Source organism: Sebastes umbrosus, chromosome 2, assembly GCF_015220745.1.
Source record: "Sebastes umbrosus isolate fSebUmb1 chromosome 2, fSebUmb1.pri, whole genome shotgun sequence".
Classification (NCBI taxonomy): Eukaryota; Metazoa; Chordata; class Actinopteri; order Perciformes; family Sebastidae; genus Sebastes; species Sebastes umbrosus.
Window position 1 is genome coordinate 7,797,915 of NC_051270.1, and position 17,230 is coordinate 7,815,144.

Genomic DNA, 17,230 nt, shown 5'->3' on the forward strand with positions numbered 1-17,230 from the left:
GAAGCTTAAAAACAACAACATTTACCACTATGTTAAAATTCAAGTTGAGGAGGGAGAAAGACAAGGAGTTCGTAAGTTGTTTATTTATAAAATATATTAACCATATCACATTTCTTGCAGGCTAATACTGGTTTTGTGACGTTAATTAACGTCTTGTGGTGTAATAATGTTCATTTTGTTGACCCATAATTAAAACAGCGAGTAAACTGAGAGATGTATAATCCACTAACGTTACCTCTCTGTTGCTATTTAGAAGTGTAGAAGTGTAACTGACGGTTGGCTGCAGTCATTTTGTGTCATGTTAACAGCAGGTAAACACACAGGTGTAGTTAATGATTTAGTTAATTATGGTCCCTCTCTGATTAGTGTGTCACAGCCATCCCAGTGAGCCAGCATGCACAGTACCAGGCTACCTGGGTCACCTAAATGGAGCAGGGCCATAATTAATGTTATTAATTACACCTGTGTTTACCCTGCAATGACATGTTAACATGGCTAAGATAAGATAAGATAAGATAAGATATTCCTTTATTAGTCCCGCAGTGGGGAAATAGGCAGTGTACAGCAGCAAAGGGGATATAGTGCAAAAAAACAAGAAGCATCAGCTAACACAGTAAAAAAAAAGAGCTAAACAAAGTGTAACAAAATATGAACCATTTAAATAGAAGGAAGTATAAAAATAGGAGCAGTATATACAGTATTGACAATAAACAGACTATTAACAAAATTGCACAAGTGGAAAATAATATTGCCCAGTGAGAATGAATGAATGAATGAATGAATGAATGAAATTCCACCTGAAAATATCAGGTTATTGTCAGTTTTTTTGGTGTGTGAGTGGTCTACTGGGAGCAGTGCTGGTTGTGGAGTCGGACAGCTGCAGGAAGGAAGGACCTGCGATAGAGCTCCTTCACACACTTTGGGTGGACCAGCCTGTCACTGAAGGAGCTCTCCAGTGCTGAGATGGTGTCCTGCATGGGGTGGGAGTCATTCTCCATCATGGATGACAGCTTAGCCATCATCCTCCTCTCTCCCACCACCTCCACTGTGTCGAGGGGGCATCCCATGACAGAGCTGGCCTTCCTGATCACTCTGTCTAATCTCTTCCTCTCCGCAGCCGAGATACTGCTGCCCCAGCAGACAGTGTGTTTCTAGCAGCAAACATCCACTGCTGTAACAGGCTGTTGTTTGACTACTTCAGTATCTCATTTATCAAGTGTGTTTCTGTAATCATCATTTCTACCCTTCCCCTTCCACCTATATAGCCTCTTTGTTTTTCCTGTGTGGCTTAAACTCTCCTCAACCATTGTCATAAAGGACCCACATTGTGTGTGTGTTAATGTCTGTCTATGTGATGCTAACCTTGTCCCTAACCTTCCTCTGTGCGTGTTGTGTAGAGGCATATAGCTCATGGTTTGATCCCTGCCGCCTCCATTGCCCCCAAGGCTGCTGTGCCTCGTACCCCGCCCCCACGCAGCCCAAACCCCTCACCTGAGAGACCCAGGTACCTAACACTCTCCATCACCTCTAACATCCCTTTTTTTCAATTGGCTGTGTTTTCTCTGACATCTTTTTCTTGTTTAACCACTATTTTTGTAATATTTTGCCTGTACCTATGGCAAGCTGTTTTAACATTTAATAGCTAGACTGGATATGTATCGCAGATATCTGTAATTCAATCCTTCCTTGTCAAAATGAACATTTCAATTAGAGTAGACTAGTAACAATTAGATTGTAGATATCTGAAATGTGAGTTTGTCCTAATAAGAATATTATTGCAGATATCCAGAATGTTCATTTCAGATATCAAAAATGCAATTGTGAATATTTGAAATTGAAAGCCCAACACACATCAATGACAAAAGTGATGTAATTTGTCTTATAGGAAGAATGATGTTGTGGATATCTGAAATGTTCATTCTGATCAGGAAGAATTGAACTACGGATATCTGCAATACATATCCAGTCTAGCTATTAAATGTTAAAACGACCACTTGTACTTTTTAAGCACTAAAAGATATCTTAAATTGAATTTTGAATAGGAGAAATACAATTTTAGATATCTTGAAATACAATTTGAAAGTATCAATTTGAATGTCATTGTGGATACCTTTAACCCCCCTTCTGACTTGTGAGAATACAATTTTGACTAGGAGAAATGCTATTATGGATATGTAAAATGTAATGACAGATAGGATGGTTTGATTAAATGTTATAACAGCTTGCCATACCTACCTGTTTACGAGCTCATTTGCAATAGTGAAAAGTTCTTGCAGGGTTTGTGCACAACTGCTGAATGAATTCAGAGAAAACACAGCTTTTCCTTTCTCTCTTTATCCCCCCACAATGCAGTGTCTTTAAGGGGTAACGTTTTGGGCAACTGATGGGCAATATTCTCAACAATTTACCTCCATCTTGTTGCTAGATTGTAACAGATTGCTGACCCATTTGTTGAAGTTGATGCCTCTACATTTCTCAATAATATACTTATGTGTGTCGCCAGCCTATGCTTGACTTCATGCTGTCCTCACACATTTATTTATTATTGAAATGTGGTAGAAAAGTTGAATTCTGGTCTCATCCTGTAAGAGCGTTCACTGTCATTGTCATTGCAATGAAGAAGACTGTCGCCATTATCAATGCATTCATCACTAAGCTTCATCATACATTTAACTTTCTTCAACACAAACTTAATTGATAAAGTAGAGTTTAATCTTTTTCTTTTTTTTGTTTGTTCAACTATACTATTCTGAATGTTGGATTTAAAACAGTACTTTCAAACTTATTTAGGGGAAACTGAAGGAGATGCTTCCTTTTCTAACAATGTATCACATCATTAACATTATAAATAAACTATGATGTGACATTGTGATGTGATAAGCAGCATTTCTTGTGCTTATATTACACACGTATCTGTCTCTCCTCATGTGAATGACGTCTTTCCATCTACAGATCAGCCTTGGCAGCAGCCATCTTGTCTTCTTCGCTCACTGGACAGACATGGGCCATCCCCCCTATCCGTCCGAGGTCTTTCTCTGAGAGTGGCCAATCAGAGTCCTTCATATCTGAACCAAACATCAGCACAGCACTTTTCATCAGGTAAACTCCCTCTGGCAAATACATCAGTATCATCACAAGCTTTGTGACAAATGATCCTAACTGTAAGAGGCCACTCTTACCTGACTCGACCTGACCTGGGTCTGTATTTATCAAATGTGTCACAGTAGAAAATGGGACAAAGGGGTACACGATTGGTCCTACTTTAAGGAATAGCGGTTAATTTATTATTTGAGTTTTTTCAAAGAGGAAATTCCCGGATCTTCACCAAGATTTACCAGAGCACAAGAGGTGTCTGTAAAATGTGAGATGTGACCTTGAAAAAGAAATGTTATTTTAGATTTTTCTCAATATCTTTAAAATATAGGCCCGGGTTTTCTTCTGGTTTCATTGATCTGTTTTCATGAATGTGTGCCCTGCTGCTGCAGACAGAGAATATCTCTCTCAAGAAGCCATCTAATCTTGTAATGACACTTAAAATGCTATTTTGTTTATTTCTTTGCAATTTTCCGAGAAGTCTTTTTTCATAGAAGAGATTTTGACATGCCACAGTAGGAAAAACACGGGTATAAATAATACAATGAATGAAGGCTGAATAGCATATAGCTGTTTTGGTTATAGGGTCCTTGTGTGCATGCTGGTGCACTGGTATGTCTTACTGGAACGGACCCATCGTTATGTTATTAGGTCCATCTGTGCTTTTCCTACTATGACAAGTCAAAATGTCTTCTGTGATAAAGGCCTATTGCCGAAATTAAGTAGATTGTATTTCTTTTTTAAGAAAATAGCAATAAATAAGAGACAGCTTACTTTCTTCTGCTTTAACTTTGAGATATCACTTTCTTGCCTTCCTCAGAGACAGATGGTCAGAAGAGTTGGCTAGCCGACCACGCCTGTCCTCCCCTGACCACTCGGACGAAGAGTTGGAAGACAAGGAAGAGGAGGTGGAGAGTGAAGAGGACAGGGAAGAACATGTTTACCAAACTCTTGACAGAGAGGAAAAATGTTCAATCACAGAACCTGTCTATTCTCTGCCACTAAAACTGAAGGTGAGATTGTTTGCTAGTTCTAATCCCAGTTGAAAAAATGTTGTCATTGAAAGCAAATGAGAAACATTTCTTCCCACCATAGATAACTGCTGTCAAAGAGCATCATAGCGAAGTAGTTAACCTCCAGCTGGAGTAGAGCCAATAGACCAGTTATACGTACACGTTATAGCAGAAAGAGCGCAGGTATAATTAATAACCTCAATAACAACATGCATAACATTCAGGTGAGCCAGTTCCAGGGTCCTGTGTGTACACTGGAATGGCCTACTGAGACATTGTTCATGTTGCACCTGTGCCTTTCCTGCTGTGACAAGTCAGAATATCTGCTTTTGAATGATGGGGCTTTTCTCAAACCACCCCATACACCCTCTCCCTACCCACTTCCACTCCGTTTGCCCATTTGCGTGAAGGGTTCGCCATATTAAATGCCATCCAAATCCAACTAGTGATGAGTGGAATTGGTTTATACAACCCTCCAACAGCGAGCCTGCATCAATGCTGACGTTTTGTGTTTGTCATGGAACACACTCCGTAAAAATGTAAGTTCTGTGCAATTACCCGCACAAACCTAAACTGTTCAAACTTAGATAGCCATTTAATATTGTTGTACAGGCGTTAACAAGGTTACATGGTATTTAGTATCAAATCTACCCTTTCTAGTGTTCATTTGATTATAAGTGTTGTATATTTACACGGACTGTTGCAAAAGCCAAGTAGCTCATAAACATTAGAGTTAAAAATGTAAGTAAGTAAAGTAAGCTTTATTTGTATTTTCTCCATATATTGCATATTCTTTTTATTGTTAATACTGTGAACCTTTGCACTTCCCCTCCGCTTGATACAAAACCATGGTTACAAAACGTTACAACAGTTTCCGTCGGAAAAAGGGAAGTTCGTCCCAAAGCTTGCCGCTGTATTTATATCCTACACCTTAATGAAGGGTACTTCATTCAGCTGTTATTGTGACTACAAACGGAGTTCACACGCCACAGAGTGGAAGTTGGGAGGGTCCAGTTTGAGAAAGGCCCTTTGTGTTGAGGGAGGATAACTATTCTTTCTTAAATATTTTGTATACTTGGTTCAGTTTGTAATGTCTCTGAGGTGGGTATTGTCATACCAGTTTGATCCACTGGGAGGCACAGTTGTACTCAGAATAAAGGTAATGTAATGTAGCCTTGTCACAGGTTTTGATTCTGCTCAGTCATTTCTAAGGACTTAGCTTACAGTGTTGACATATCCTTCCAGCGTTCCTGAATCACTACATATGGTTATTGTTCCTCTGTTAAGCAGTTTTTTCTCTGCCATTGCAGGTTTTCTACATTTGGCATGCATTTTATTTATTTGCTGAGACTTCTCCCTTTACCACAAAACATTATTTTGCATTGTTTGCCTCTGATGGCACAGCAATTCAGGTGGCGACAATTTGCTCTTATTCTAACCCTGTACGTTGCGTTGAAAACTGACTTCGTAATTGTGATTTATGGTCACTGACGACAGGTTATTACTAGTGGGTACAGAGCCACGCACCTGAAATGTCTTTCTCCCTGTGCCTGAAATTTCTATCTTAACCTTCTCATAGTTTGTTCTATTCCATGGTTTGTATCTGTAATTCCTACCTGTGAGATTTCTTCCCAAAATCCCACTGGTTACATCCCAAGAGTCTGCTCTCTCACAGCATTTTGTTCTATTCTGCTCATGTTCTTGTCCTGTATACTGCTACATTGGGCTGCTAACCTGTACTGGTCCCAATGGGATCTGTTTCCCCCTGTAAGTTGTCTTTCCAGACAATCAGAGTCTAGCTGCCTGTGGCTTTTTTCACCTGTCATAGTTAAGACATGATGTTTCTGTTCCTTGTACCATAATCTAACGTGAGCACCCAGTATAGTAGCCTACATAATGGGTTTGTACCCCCATACAAATGTGATCCATAAGAAACATCAGGATATACCCTCATTAATCAACCGTACCGTAAACAGACAGCCACATTCGTCAGCTGCTCTTCATCATTCAGGGTGAGGATGTGAGTTAGTGTAAGAAATTACACTAGTGTACTTGTTTACAAATACACTCAGTTGACAGTTTATTACTATAGGTACACCTCGCTAAAACTAACGGACGCTTCTATTATTTTGTCCAACCCATTCATATCAATGAGGGTAGGCTAAATACCAGAAACACCTCTCTGTATAAAGCTGCAACAACAGCACCACAAACTGCAGCCTACGAAATGCCATTCAGTTGAATAAACACCTTTCTGAATAACCTTCATGAAGGTAGAATTGATTGCAGGTCTGTTGTATTAAACTGTATTAGGTGTACCTAATAAACTCAGTGTATAGTTTATTTTCTAATCATGTGATAGTTGTGCCTCAAACCAATTAGCAGTAGTCATCCTTCAGTATGCCATGTTCATGTATTTCATTCTTTCTTTGCTTCTTTCTTGCTCTTCTGTTTCAACTGTGACTCTTCCCTACACTGAACTCATTCACATCGCTTAAATGTGTCTCTAAAGATGCGCAACAATACTGTAAATGAACTGACAAAATGACAGGATCTTATTTTCCACATTTTCGACAATGGCCATAAACGCAGTGGTCTCTGAAATAGCCTTGCACAAAAGGGAACCAGGCAGCGGGGCTTTGGAAATCTCTTTGAAAAGACTTACTCATTATCTGTCTCTGACTGCCTGTCTGTTTGTTTTGCCTGTTTGTCTTTCAGACCAGTACACCCCAGCTGATTCAGATGTCTGGCAGAAGAGGGCCTTCTCCAGGTAATAACTGCCAGTATTTGCAAAATAACACCCAATAGCACCAAATAAGGTTAATTTAAGAGTTGTCAAACATATTGTACTGCTAAATAAAACAACGTCAGTTGTCAATTATTGTTAAACTGTGACCTTCTATTTATGTTGTTAGTAGATCTAGAGATTGTTGGAACAAGTCACTAGCAAACATACTGCCTTTTACAGAGTATGCCTTTTCTAAATCTTTAGGGTCCAGTTTACGTAATACATTTACATTAAAAGCATTTAAGCTGATCTTCCTGCTGGTTGCAACCACTGATATGAAGGGAAGGTGGTAACAATGATTAACTCCAACAGACAGTAGTGTGTTGGGTGTCAGTAAATAGACAGCAATATCTATTAGCAGCCTCCAGTTGTATATAGAGTAGTTGGAATGCTTCTAACTATTAATTGTTAACTGACAGAATAAACGCTAATAAAGTAGCAAAGGTACTATGAAAATCTCTCAAACAACATGCAGCAAAACAAATGTAATTATGTCGGTGGTGTTGGCGTATTGTTGGTGCACTTTAAAATAAGAGTGTGATTTGAAATTCTTCAGAAAACTAAAGCTATGGAGCTCTCAATAATAATATATCTTTGATGTCTAACAGAGATATACACGTTTCTATTTAGAGGGTAATATAAATAGAGACATGTAAGTAGATCTTCCTCGGCCTTAAGAGAAGAACAAAGCTACAGCTCTTATAGACCATTTCACAATCCTAGTTTATTTCTTGTTACAGCAATGCTATTTCATTGAAACAAAAATGTAGTTTCACAACATATATAATGTAGCCTTACATCATTAGAGCATCAAGCATCATTATATAGTTCTTATTACCAGAGCTGGCCTCAGGCTTTTGACTGTGCTAATTTTAAATGTTTTATGTGTCCCTAAAATGCTCCTGCCTTTAATCACTTAATAGTGCATGCTACTGTACATAAAGGCTGGCTGTGTTCTAAAGTAACACATTCAAGCTATGGAGAAAGTCACTTTTACAGAACAGTATGCAGTTCATGGTAAAATTGGGTTATGCAGTAAAGCACACAGAACCCAGTAGTACTTCTGCAATTGTATTCATTTGTTGATGGCATGATTTTTTTTAATCTCTCAGATTTCCCTGAGGAAACTAGTGTCCAACCTCCTGAAGACAGCTGTGATTCCTCCAAGAAGAAAGTGAGGAAGAGCACTAGAAGTCTGAAAGAAGATGTGCCGTCTAGTTGTAAGTCCTAAAATAGCCTGCTGTGTGTCTGCTTGTCATTTTGACTTATATTTTTTTTATATATTTTGCTGAATACTTAATAGCAAGCTTTTGATCAGTAAAAAACATGGCTTGCTTTAGATCAAAGCAAAATAAATATCTTTCTCTTTCTGTGCTGTCATGTCATGACTGACCAGTGCTTTCTGAAGGGAATTATAGTCTGTATTCATGACACCTATCTTTGTGTCAAACTAAGGTATACATAAACAACATATAGTATATGCAAGGTATATTCAGTTATATTTACTGCAGTAGCAAGCATGCATTATGTTCTATGTCCATTTGAGGGTGTGTACATAGCATGCTGTTTAAATTTAAAGCCCCAAATGAGACGGGCTTCAGCAACAAGATTTCTCACTTCAAATGAGAAAAGCAGTGGTAGCAATTAAGGACAATTGCAACATGCTACCTGCCACACGTTGGCTAGGTACATTTAAACAATGGATTGAGTTTCTGCTCTTGTGTCTAGGTTTCCTGTCTTACTGTGACAAAAAGCATCCAACACCAAACCACACTATTTCATGATATACCCTTTGTTGGTTAGGTTATTGCTAATGTAAATGATGTATTCTAATACAGTTGTTTTAGTCACTTAAGACATATTTAATATATAACAGTTCAAGAAATGTTCTGTTTCACACACATTTTTTTGTTAATGTAATGGCCATATGAGATACATGAATAGTTTTGTATATTGAGACTGCATTTTTTAGGAATATAGTCACATTTTATTCTATTTAGAATATGTTTATGTACTGCCATTAAAAGTATTTACCTTCCCTATTACAGCCGCGCTACCCATCCCAACCACCGACCCACCCAGCCAAGCCAAAACCCCCAAACACCCCACCCAGCTGTCTGCAGAGCCCAGCAAGGTGTGCCATGAGGTGCAGAGGGAGGTAGCGTGGGCCTTGCCAGAGAAGTACACAAGGATGGTAGATGAACAAAAGCTACTGGAGGAGCGACTGCAGCGGCTGGAACAGGAGATCAGTCACAGCCAAGCCTCCTCAAACCTGAGGTCATCTGCAGGTAGAGTGGAGGAGCCACTGGAGAGATGTATAGAGACAGGAGGGGAGGGAGAAAGAGAATCAATGGAGTGAAATAAGGAGTAACAGGGGAAAAGAGATGAAGGGTGTGGGAATGAAGCAAGTGAGTCACAACAGAGGTATGTGAAAGGAGGGAGCTGGAGACGGTCTGTTAGTAGATATGGCTCTGATCATTGAGCTCCACAGCACCTCCTCAGCATGATGAGAAGAGGGCGAGGGAATAATGAAAAAGAAACATGAAAAGGAAATAAAAAATCCAAAAAGAGTTTAAAGAAGGATGAAAAATTGGCAGTTTAAATGGGTAGCAGGTTGGCTTGGTGGTTAGAGACTCTGACCTCATGGCAGGCAGAAGGAAGCAGCATGGAAAAGTAATATTCTCTCTCTGCTAGTGAAGCATTAATTATGTTCACTTTACTAAACCCTGAGGGTGAGGGGTTCAGGGTCAGCCAGCAGATGACATGGAGAGTCAAGGCCATCTTGCCATACACACTAGTCATCTTTAGATTTCACCAGCTCTCACTGTCCCTTCCTCCTGAAACTCTAATAATGAATATGGGTATTGCATTGTATATATTGTTAGACCACTAAGCTTTTGACTTTTCTTGTTTGTGATTAATGTAATGTTTTGGAGATTTCTGAATTTATTTATTGCATTATAATATAGTGTATAGTGCATTAGGGCTGACCCGAATACTTTGACTATTGCCATGGTAATCAACCTCCAAATCAGTATACGAAGGCTTTGCTTTTATTTATTTTTTTATATACGTATGTAATAATAAAGTATACATCCCAAAATAGCCCATGAAATAAGGAATAATCCCACAACATTATTTATCATTCATATTCAACATTAATAATGATTAGTTATTCTCAGACGGATACCGCGGTTTGTTATGTGTAGAGGTGCGTGCGTGTACAGTAGTGCGGCAGCAGCACCGTCTCGGGCACTGAAACGGGGGAGATGAAGACAGACAGAAGAATACTATATGTCAGCTTGCTGCACTCCCCAAAAAATGGGATTCGGGACAGCCCTGTAGTGCATTCTATTTAACAATCATGGTATTCTGAATAAGAACATTACTTGATGTCTCAAAAATATGTCTAACCTGATCTGCTGTGCTTACAGGCAGCCAGGCAGAGCTACTGAATCTGAGGCAACATGCTCAGGAGCTGGTGGATGAAAATGACGCCCTCAAGTTGACAGTTCACCGTCTAAATGTGGAACTGAGCCGCTATCAAACCAAATTCAGACCATTGTCCAAACAGGAGGTATGACTAGCTAGCTCTGCTTTTTTTTAGTAGCGCCTCATCGCAATCAAACTCCCAAATTGACCATTTATGAATGAGACCTCTTGTAACCCCATGAAATAGTTATGGGCTCAGGCAGTCTGTAGAAGAGTCCCTACTGTCAGGGTCTTGCACCGCGGCCCTTTCTCTAATCAATCAACCTGTAACACTCCAGCTCATGTTGCCAGAATCAAATGAATACAGATGTATGCCTTCTCCTCCTCCTCTGCTCTCTTCACCAACTGGAGGCATTTTAGTCAGTCTAATCTAATTTAATACAGAATCTATTACCAGTACATCACTTTATTTTCACAGCAAGCCTTTAAGATCGAAATCTGTCTTTGATCCAGAGCCCCGCTGAGTGAAATAAGGTTTCTTTTGGTCTGTCCTTCCATCTGATTTGTTGCACTAAAAGAGTTGCTTGTTCCCGTCTGAGGCTCTCTGTCCATTCTGGGTTGTTGTGTGTTTACACTGCAGAAGAACGCTGACCTATGCTTTTAATCATGGCTACCTCATGCTGTGTCTTCATACCCGTTTGCTTCTGCTGTTGCTGGATGTCTCTGCTGGCGCTCATTACTGACAGCCGATGTGAGGCTGGTGAAAGGAAGCGATAAAGGACAAGATTATGGCGTAGTTTTATAGTAATAATAATACAGTAATAAGAGATAATATAAGTCTGAATAAAATTAGCCAAGCTAGAATTGAACTTTGTCTGCTTCCATAGATCATATAACAATTTTCATTTATTTTAATTCCCCATATGCTCTGTTGTTATAAAACTGTAATGTTCTTTAATTCCTTAAGACCTGTACACCAGAAGCAGCCAAATGTAAAACATTTTCAGACTTTAATCCTCTGGTTCTATCAACATATTTTAAATATTTACTCTGTGTGAAGGACAGCAATTAAAGCAACCATATTAACCATGGCTATGATGGTATGATGACTAATTTTCTTTCTCTTTCTTACTGTGTCTCATGCAGAGCTCCAGAATCAGTGGCTTACCAAAGATGGGGCCTCCTCCTCCTTGGCTGGTCAGTATCTTTATATAGCTGCACAGGACATTACTTTAATATGGCATGGCAGTAGCCTAACTTTGTGGCTGGTTAATAGTAAGATTTAGCTAATCAATCTGTTTAATATGGCTGGCTGGTTTAATTGGCAAGTCATTTTTTATACAGCTGAGTGATAACTTAAGATAGTACCTATTAAGTTGAAACGGTTGTTCAGCAGATTAATGTGGATTTAACATGTGAAATCATAAATGCTCAGTCTGGTGACACATAACTGGTCTGACAGCTTTGAAGCTCAGGCCCAGGTTCACTAAAAAGTTTCAGAAGGAAGAGAGTAGGGCTGCAACTAACGATTATTTTCATTGTCAAATAATCTGTTAATTATTTTCTCGATTAATCGATTAGTTGTTTGGTCTATATAAATGTCAGAAAATGGTGAAAAATGCCGATCAGTGTTTCCCAAAGCCCAATATGACGTTTTTCAAATGTCTGGTTTTGTCCATAACTCAAAGATATTCAGTTTGCTGTCATAGAGGAGTAAAGAAACCAGAAAATATTCACACTTAAGAAGCTGGAATCAGAGAATTTTGCCTATTTTCTTTAAAAAAAAACTCAAACTCAAACTAATAAATCGATTATCAAAATAGTTTGCGCTTAATTTAATAGTTGACAATTAATCAATTAATCGTTGCAACTCTAGAAGATAAAGTGCTTTATCCCTCAAGTGACCAAAGCAGAGTGCCAGGTTGTTCCCTATCGGTCCACAATGACTGCAATCCTGCTGGATAGATTTGCACCCGGTATGATTCAGATTTAACGACCACTGTGACTAGTGGGCTGGAAAGTGTTTTTCCTGCCTGCCTTGAATAAGCCCTATATGGGAATATATTCATGGCTTTGTCATTGCAGCTAATTTGGATCATTTCTCTTTTTCCTTTTTTGTAGCTCGACATGAAGTATTTATCTCCTTTGCTGCTGGCCTATGAAGACAGGATGAACGAGAAATATGCTCTTCTGCAAACCACTGAGGTAAAGTGTATGTGAGAAGAAACTGTATGCGTGTTTGTGTGAGTTTCTTCTTATTATCCCCTCAATCAATCTTTCTTTAGGAGTCTATGTTAGATGTTATCATATAAGCAGCAAACTGTTAAGTTGTTGCCTTGGATATATGCAATGCATGGGATCAAAACCTGCAGCACTGAAATATCACATTATAATCATAGAAGCCAATTAACAGCGTGTGGATTATTTTTATACTGAAAGACAACAGAGGGCATAGTTTTTATTTTCAGTTGTCATCACAAAGCCACCTCATGTTTATCTGAGCTACAGTGATGGAATAAGAGTGTAAAAGCATCAACTCTGTGCAACTGAAATGCAGCTATAATCTTTATGTATGTTCCGCTATAAACTTTGTTTGTTAGATGCTCTGAGTGGAAATGGAAAGCCTGGAACAGCAAAAATGATGCTACTAATCTACAAGAATATTGATTGCTCTTTATTAATTGTCACTATATTGTGGGACTTGTGGCCATTTTCAAAAGTGTCCCTTGACCTCTGACCTCAAGATATGTGAATGAAAATGTTTTTTATGGGTACCCACAAGTCCCTCTTTTACAGACATGCCCACTTTATGATAATCACATGCAGTTTGGGGCAAGTCATAGTCAAGTCAGCACACTGACACACTGACAGCTGTTGTTGCCTGTTGGGCTTGAGTTTGCCATGTTGTGATTTGTGCATATTTGTTTTTATGCTAAATGCAGTACTTGTGAGGGTTTCTGGACAATATTTGTCATTGTTTTGTGTTGTTAATTGATTTCCAATAATAAATATATACATACATTTGCATAAAGCAAGCATATTTACCCACTCCTATGTTGATAAGAGTATTAAATACAAGACAAATCTCCCTTTAAAGTACATTTTGAACAGATGAAAAATGTGTGATTAATTTGTGATTAATTGCGATTAACTATTTTAATCGATTGACAGCCCTACTTTATTGTAAAGTCAGTACTTTACTCCATGTCAGTATCCTGTAAGAATGATGACTGAATTTTTCCAGTGAGCTGATTGGTCAGTAGAGGGGCTGTTGACAAGTCTTGATCTGATCCTCTGAAGCTGACCTGCTCCGGTGCAGGTTAGCTGTGCAGCGCAGGTTGGTTCTCTACCTCTGTTAAAAGTGAGCCAGATTCGTGGTACTGGAAAACTTGAGTTAAACCCGAAGATGGCTGTCTAACACACTAATCTCGCTTCGTGGTACAGGCCCCTGGAGAATTGGTGCACCCAGCTGTAGTTGCCGTCAAGGATTTAGTCTCAGAAGGGTGATCCTTAATCCTTAGCAGTAGTACTGGAAGAAGACTTCTTTTTTGTTTTTATTTTGCTGTCTCCAATTTAAAACTTCTCTTGCGTCCTTGAGATCAGAGGTCCTTATGTGTCTTTGTCTGCTTGCCACAGGAGGAGGTAAAAAGGATTCGTGTTCATGTGGAGGAGGTGATCAAAGAAAATGAGAGACTCCATGATGAAATTGCAAAGATCGGAGGGGTTAGCCAGAAGAACTGGTAAGAAGAAATATACTCTTTGTGTGTGTGTGTGTGTATTGGTTCAGCACTGTCAGCACTTGCTTGGCCGTCACCATTTGTTCCCCTGATGTAGTGAAAATTAAATACCTCCTTTATTCTCTTCCGCACTGCTGCTTGCCAATCTCTGGGTCTACCACTAAAGCTTATATTGTGTGAAATAATGAAATAAAAGTAGTAAAACCTTTACATCTTCTTCTGTGCTCCCATATCTTCCCCATCACTACTCTGTCTGTCATCATCACTCTAACTTGTAATAGTTAGATAGAGACATTTTAACCTGTTTTAAATTGTCTATCAACTCAAGAACAATGTGAACATTGAGTAAGACATTGTGTGACTGTTTGCATACTTTTACATTTAGTACATCTGGCAGGTGTTCTGAACAATAACTTCCTGCACAGTATTCATGATTAAGACAACACCACCAGCTCAAATGAAGGCAGATAGGGACTACAGGTTGTAAACTAAAACAAATTTGCGTTAACGCGTTATTATCACATTAACGTTGACAGCCCTAAGGATATTAATATCCAGGGTTGATTTAGACTACACATGTACATTAAGACTGGCTTTTAAAGTTAAAATTATAAAAATTTTCAAAAATGTATAACCTATTCAGTATCAATAATTGAAGTGAATATTCATATGAATATTATAGCAGCTTTGTGCTTCAAACATAATCTTTCTCTTTTCTCTCCAGTCATCAGCTCCAACAACAGGCCCTTCTGGTTTTGCAGGAGAACCAGGTTCTGATTGATCAGCTCGAGGCTCAGCATGTTAAGGCCAAGAGCAGCCAGAGCAGGCACTATTCTGAAGGTACAACAACAATAACAAAGCAGTACATCATGGGCTAGAAGGTGCAGAGTGGCACAATGTGAACACACAGCACCACAAATCTGTAGCCAAAGGCAGATTTAGAGTGTCTTCAACAGTTCATTAGAACAATGATGATACAAGCAAATAGTTTGATGAAGAATTTTATATGATAGCATCAATCAGATTTCACTCATAAGTCTTCAATATTTCATGTTGTAAATGGTTACTTCATACCTTAAAATGTGACACAGCAGTGTTTGCTCTGTAAGGCTGATTTAGTTTTTTGAAAGTTGAAAAGGAGGCTGTGAAGCACAGGATTAATGTTATTCTGCATAATCAAGCAGAATATCGAGTTATAACAGACAAGTCTGATGTGTGTAGAGGTGTTTGCGGTCATTCTGTAGCAGCCTGGTGTCATGTCAGATAGCTGCAGGGAGTTAATGAACTGAAACTTTATTGATAAATCCAGACTGATTTTCAGACGTTCCTGTATTCATCCATATTAAACATTATTTTTTCATTTTAATTTAAAAGCATCCACTGGTCGGGGCTCTGCCTCATTGACTGTTTCTCACACCTGTTTGCTCTTCCCCTCCCACCTGTGCATCGTGCGCTTTGTGCTGGGTATCAAAATACCACACAGACAAGCAAAGTCAATTTCACAGTCAGCAAAACAAAAAAACGGTTGGAGTGCCACATGCCTAAGTGTAAAAAATGAAAGGAATTCTTCATAGGAAACCATACGTACAAGGCAAAACCATCTGTGGTTAAATTTAAAGAGGAAATCTTGAAAGGCTTAAAACTTTTAGCATAATTCTCTTTCATTGTAGCCCTGCATCCTTTTCTTTGTTGCTTTCATGTTGACTCTTTATTTCACTCCATTTTACTCCTCCCCATCTCTCCCTTCTCTTTGTAGTATCCAAGGTGACAAAGCAACTGATGTTGTTTGAGGCGGAAAAGCAGCATTTGCAGGAGGACCTGGAAGAGAGCAGGAGGGAGGTGCAGAAAAATGAGAGGGAAGTACAAATTCTGCAGGCCCGCCTGAAGGATGCCATCACCTGGGACGAACACTGCAGCATTGCTGGGAAACTCAGACGGTACCGCTACAATGTCTTATTTGATCAAATGTTTCTTACTCTAAAAGATGAATCAATCAGTATTAAAAAAAGTTCTGCTCCTGAACTGGGACACAGTTCTTTTCTTTTGTGAAGTGAGAACAAGAAAGAGAAGAACTGAACAGTGTCTGTTAGTGACTTGCTGTATGTTAGGTAAGGGTGTACAGTTCCCTTCATATTGTCATCCAAAAATGCCAAATGCCAGGGCTTCTCATCTTCTTCTTTCCAACAGGTTTGCCAAGAGTTCACCTCAGTTCATTTTTAGTTTGGTTTATTATTAATTCAGTTTGCAATTGATTTTATAGCAGATAAAACTAGAGTAGCAACTGAAGCATTGCATTGTTAATTGCAATCGAGAGCAGCAGTGGGATATGATAAATAAATTGAAGTGGTAGAGCAGAATCCTTGTAGAAGTTAATCAAAACTAGTAGTATAAGGATACGAGTTAGTAGCATTAATAAAAACGGGGACGAGCCTCTGTAGGTTTGTACATTTTAATGTGATGGGATACACTTTGTTGAGAAGTGTTCACCAAGTACCAGCTGTTTTGTTATAATGTGCTGTACAACCTGCCTTTGGCTCTCAGACAATTGGAGCAGCAGGAGAGTAAGAATAAGAGTGAGATGGACGAGTTGCTGCTCAGATTGTCCAGCCTGCAGGAGGAGAGTAGGAGCCTGGCCCTGGACAAAGCCAACCTGACTGCTGATATGAAGAGAATGGAGGTTGAGCAGGCGGTCACCAAACAAGCCAACAGGTACAAAATGTACTGCTTTCTTTGTCTGATATCATCTTACATATGAAGCCTATGAAGCCAGTTGGGCATAATTCCAACATGTCTTCTTAAAGTATAATTTGGGTATTTTCCAACCTGGACCCTATTTTCCATGTTTTTGTGTCTAAGTGACTATCGGGGACAACACTTTTTGAAATTGGTCCAGTATTGAAGGAGAGCGCTGTAGATGGCAGCCACGAAACAATCTGTAATGTAATCATTTGGGGCAACCTAAAAGTGCTTGTTTATGCCACTGACAGGCTCAGATTGTTATTATAAGTGTCTGACAACATTATGGAAAGGACCCTACAGAGAAATTAAATGTTTTTCTTACCTTTTGCTTGATCCGGTCTGTTTGTTATTTTGTGTCTCGATCTGAAACCTCACGTCGCATCCACATTGTGGAAATCATCTAAATATTCAGCCATGACATTGGAAAT

General features: G+C 39.1%; 1 protein-coding gene across 4 annotated transcripts in view; it reads left to right on the forward strand.

The window, feature by feature from the left end:
• cep89 (centrosomal protein 89) overlaps positions 1-17,230 on the forward strand; it is a 70,250-nt gene that overhangs the window by 195 nt on the left and 52,825 nt on the right. For all 4 annotated transcript variants that reach the window (XM_037746864.1, XM_037746847.1, XM_037746855.1 and 1 more), the window contains exons 1-14: positions 1-71; positions 1,398-1,504; positions 2,953-3,099; positions 3,914-4,106; positions 6,825-6,876; positions 8,007-8,114; positions 8,943-9,182; positions 10,329-10,471; positions 11,473-11,523; positions 12,448-12,531; positions 13,963-14,066; positions 14,788-14,903; positions 15,820-16,000; positions 16,605-16,772. The exon at positions 1-71 is cut by the window's left edge. In XM_037746864.1, coding sequence (XP_037602792.1) covers positions 30-71; positions 1,398-1,504; positions 2,953-3,099; positions 3,914-4,106; positions 6,825-6,876; positions 8,007-8,114; positions 8,943-9,182; positions 10,329-10,471; positions 11,473-11,523; positions 12,448-12,531; positions 13,963-14,066; positions 14,788-14,903; positions 15,820-16,000; positions 16,605-16,772 — 1,736 coding nt within the window. In that variant the 5' untranslated portion in view covers positions 1-29. The remainder of the gene's footprint in view (positions 72-1,397; positions 1,505-2,952; positions 3,100-3,913; positions 4,107-6,824; positions 6,877-8,006; positions 8,115-8,942; positions 9,183-10,328; positions 10,472-11,472; positions 11,524-12,447; positions 12,532-13,962; positions 14,067-14,787; positions 14,904-15,819; positions 16,001-16,604; positions 16,773-17,230) is intronic.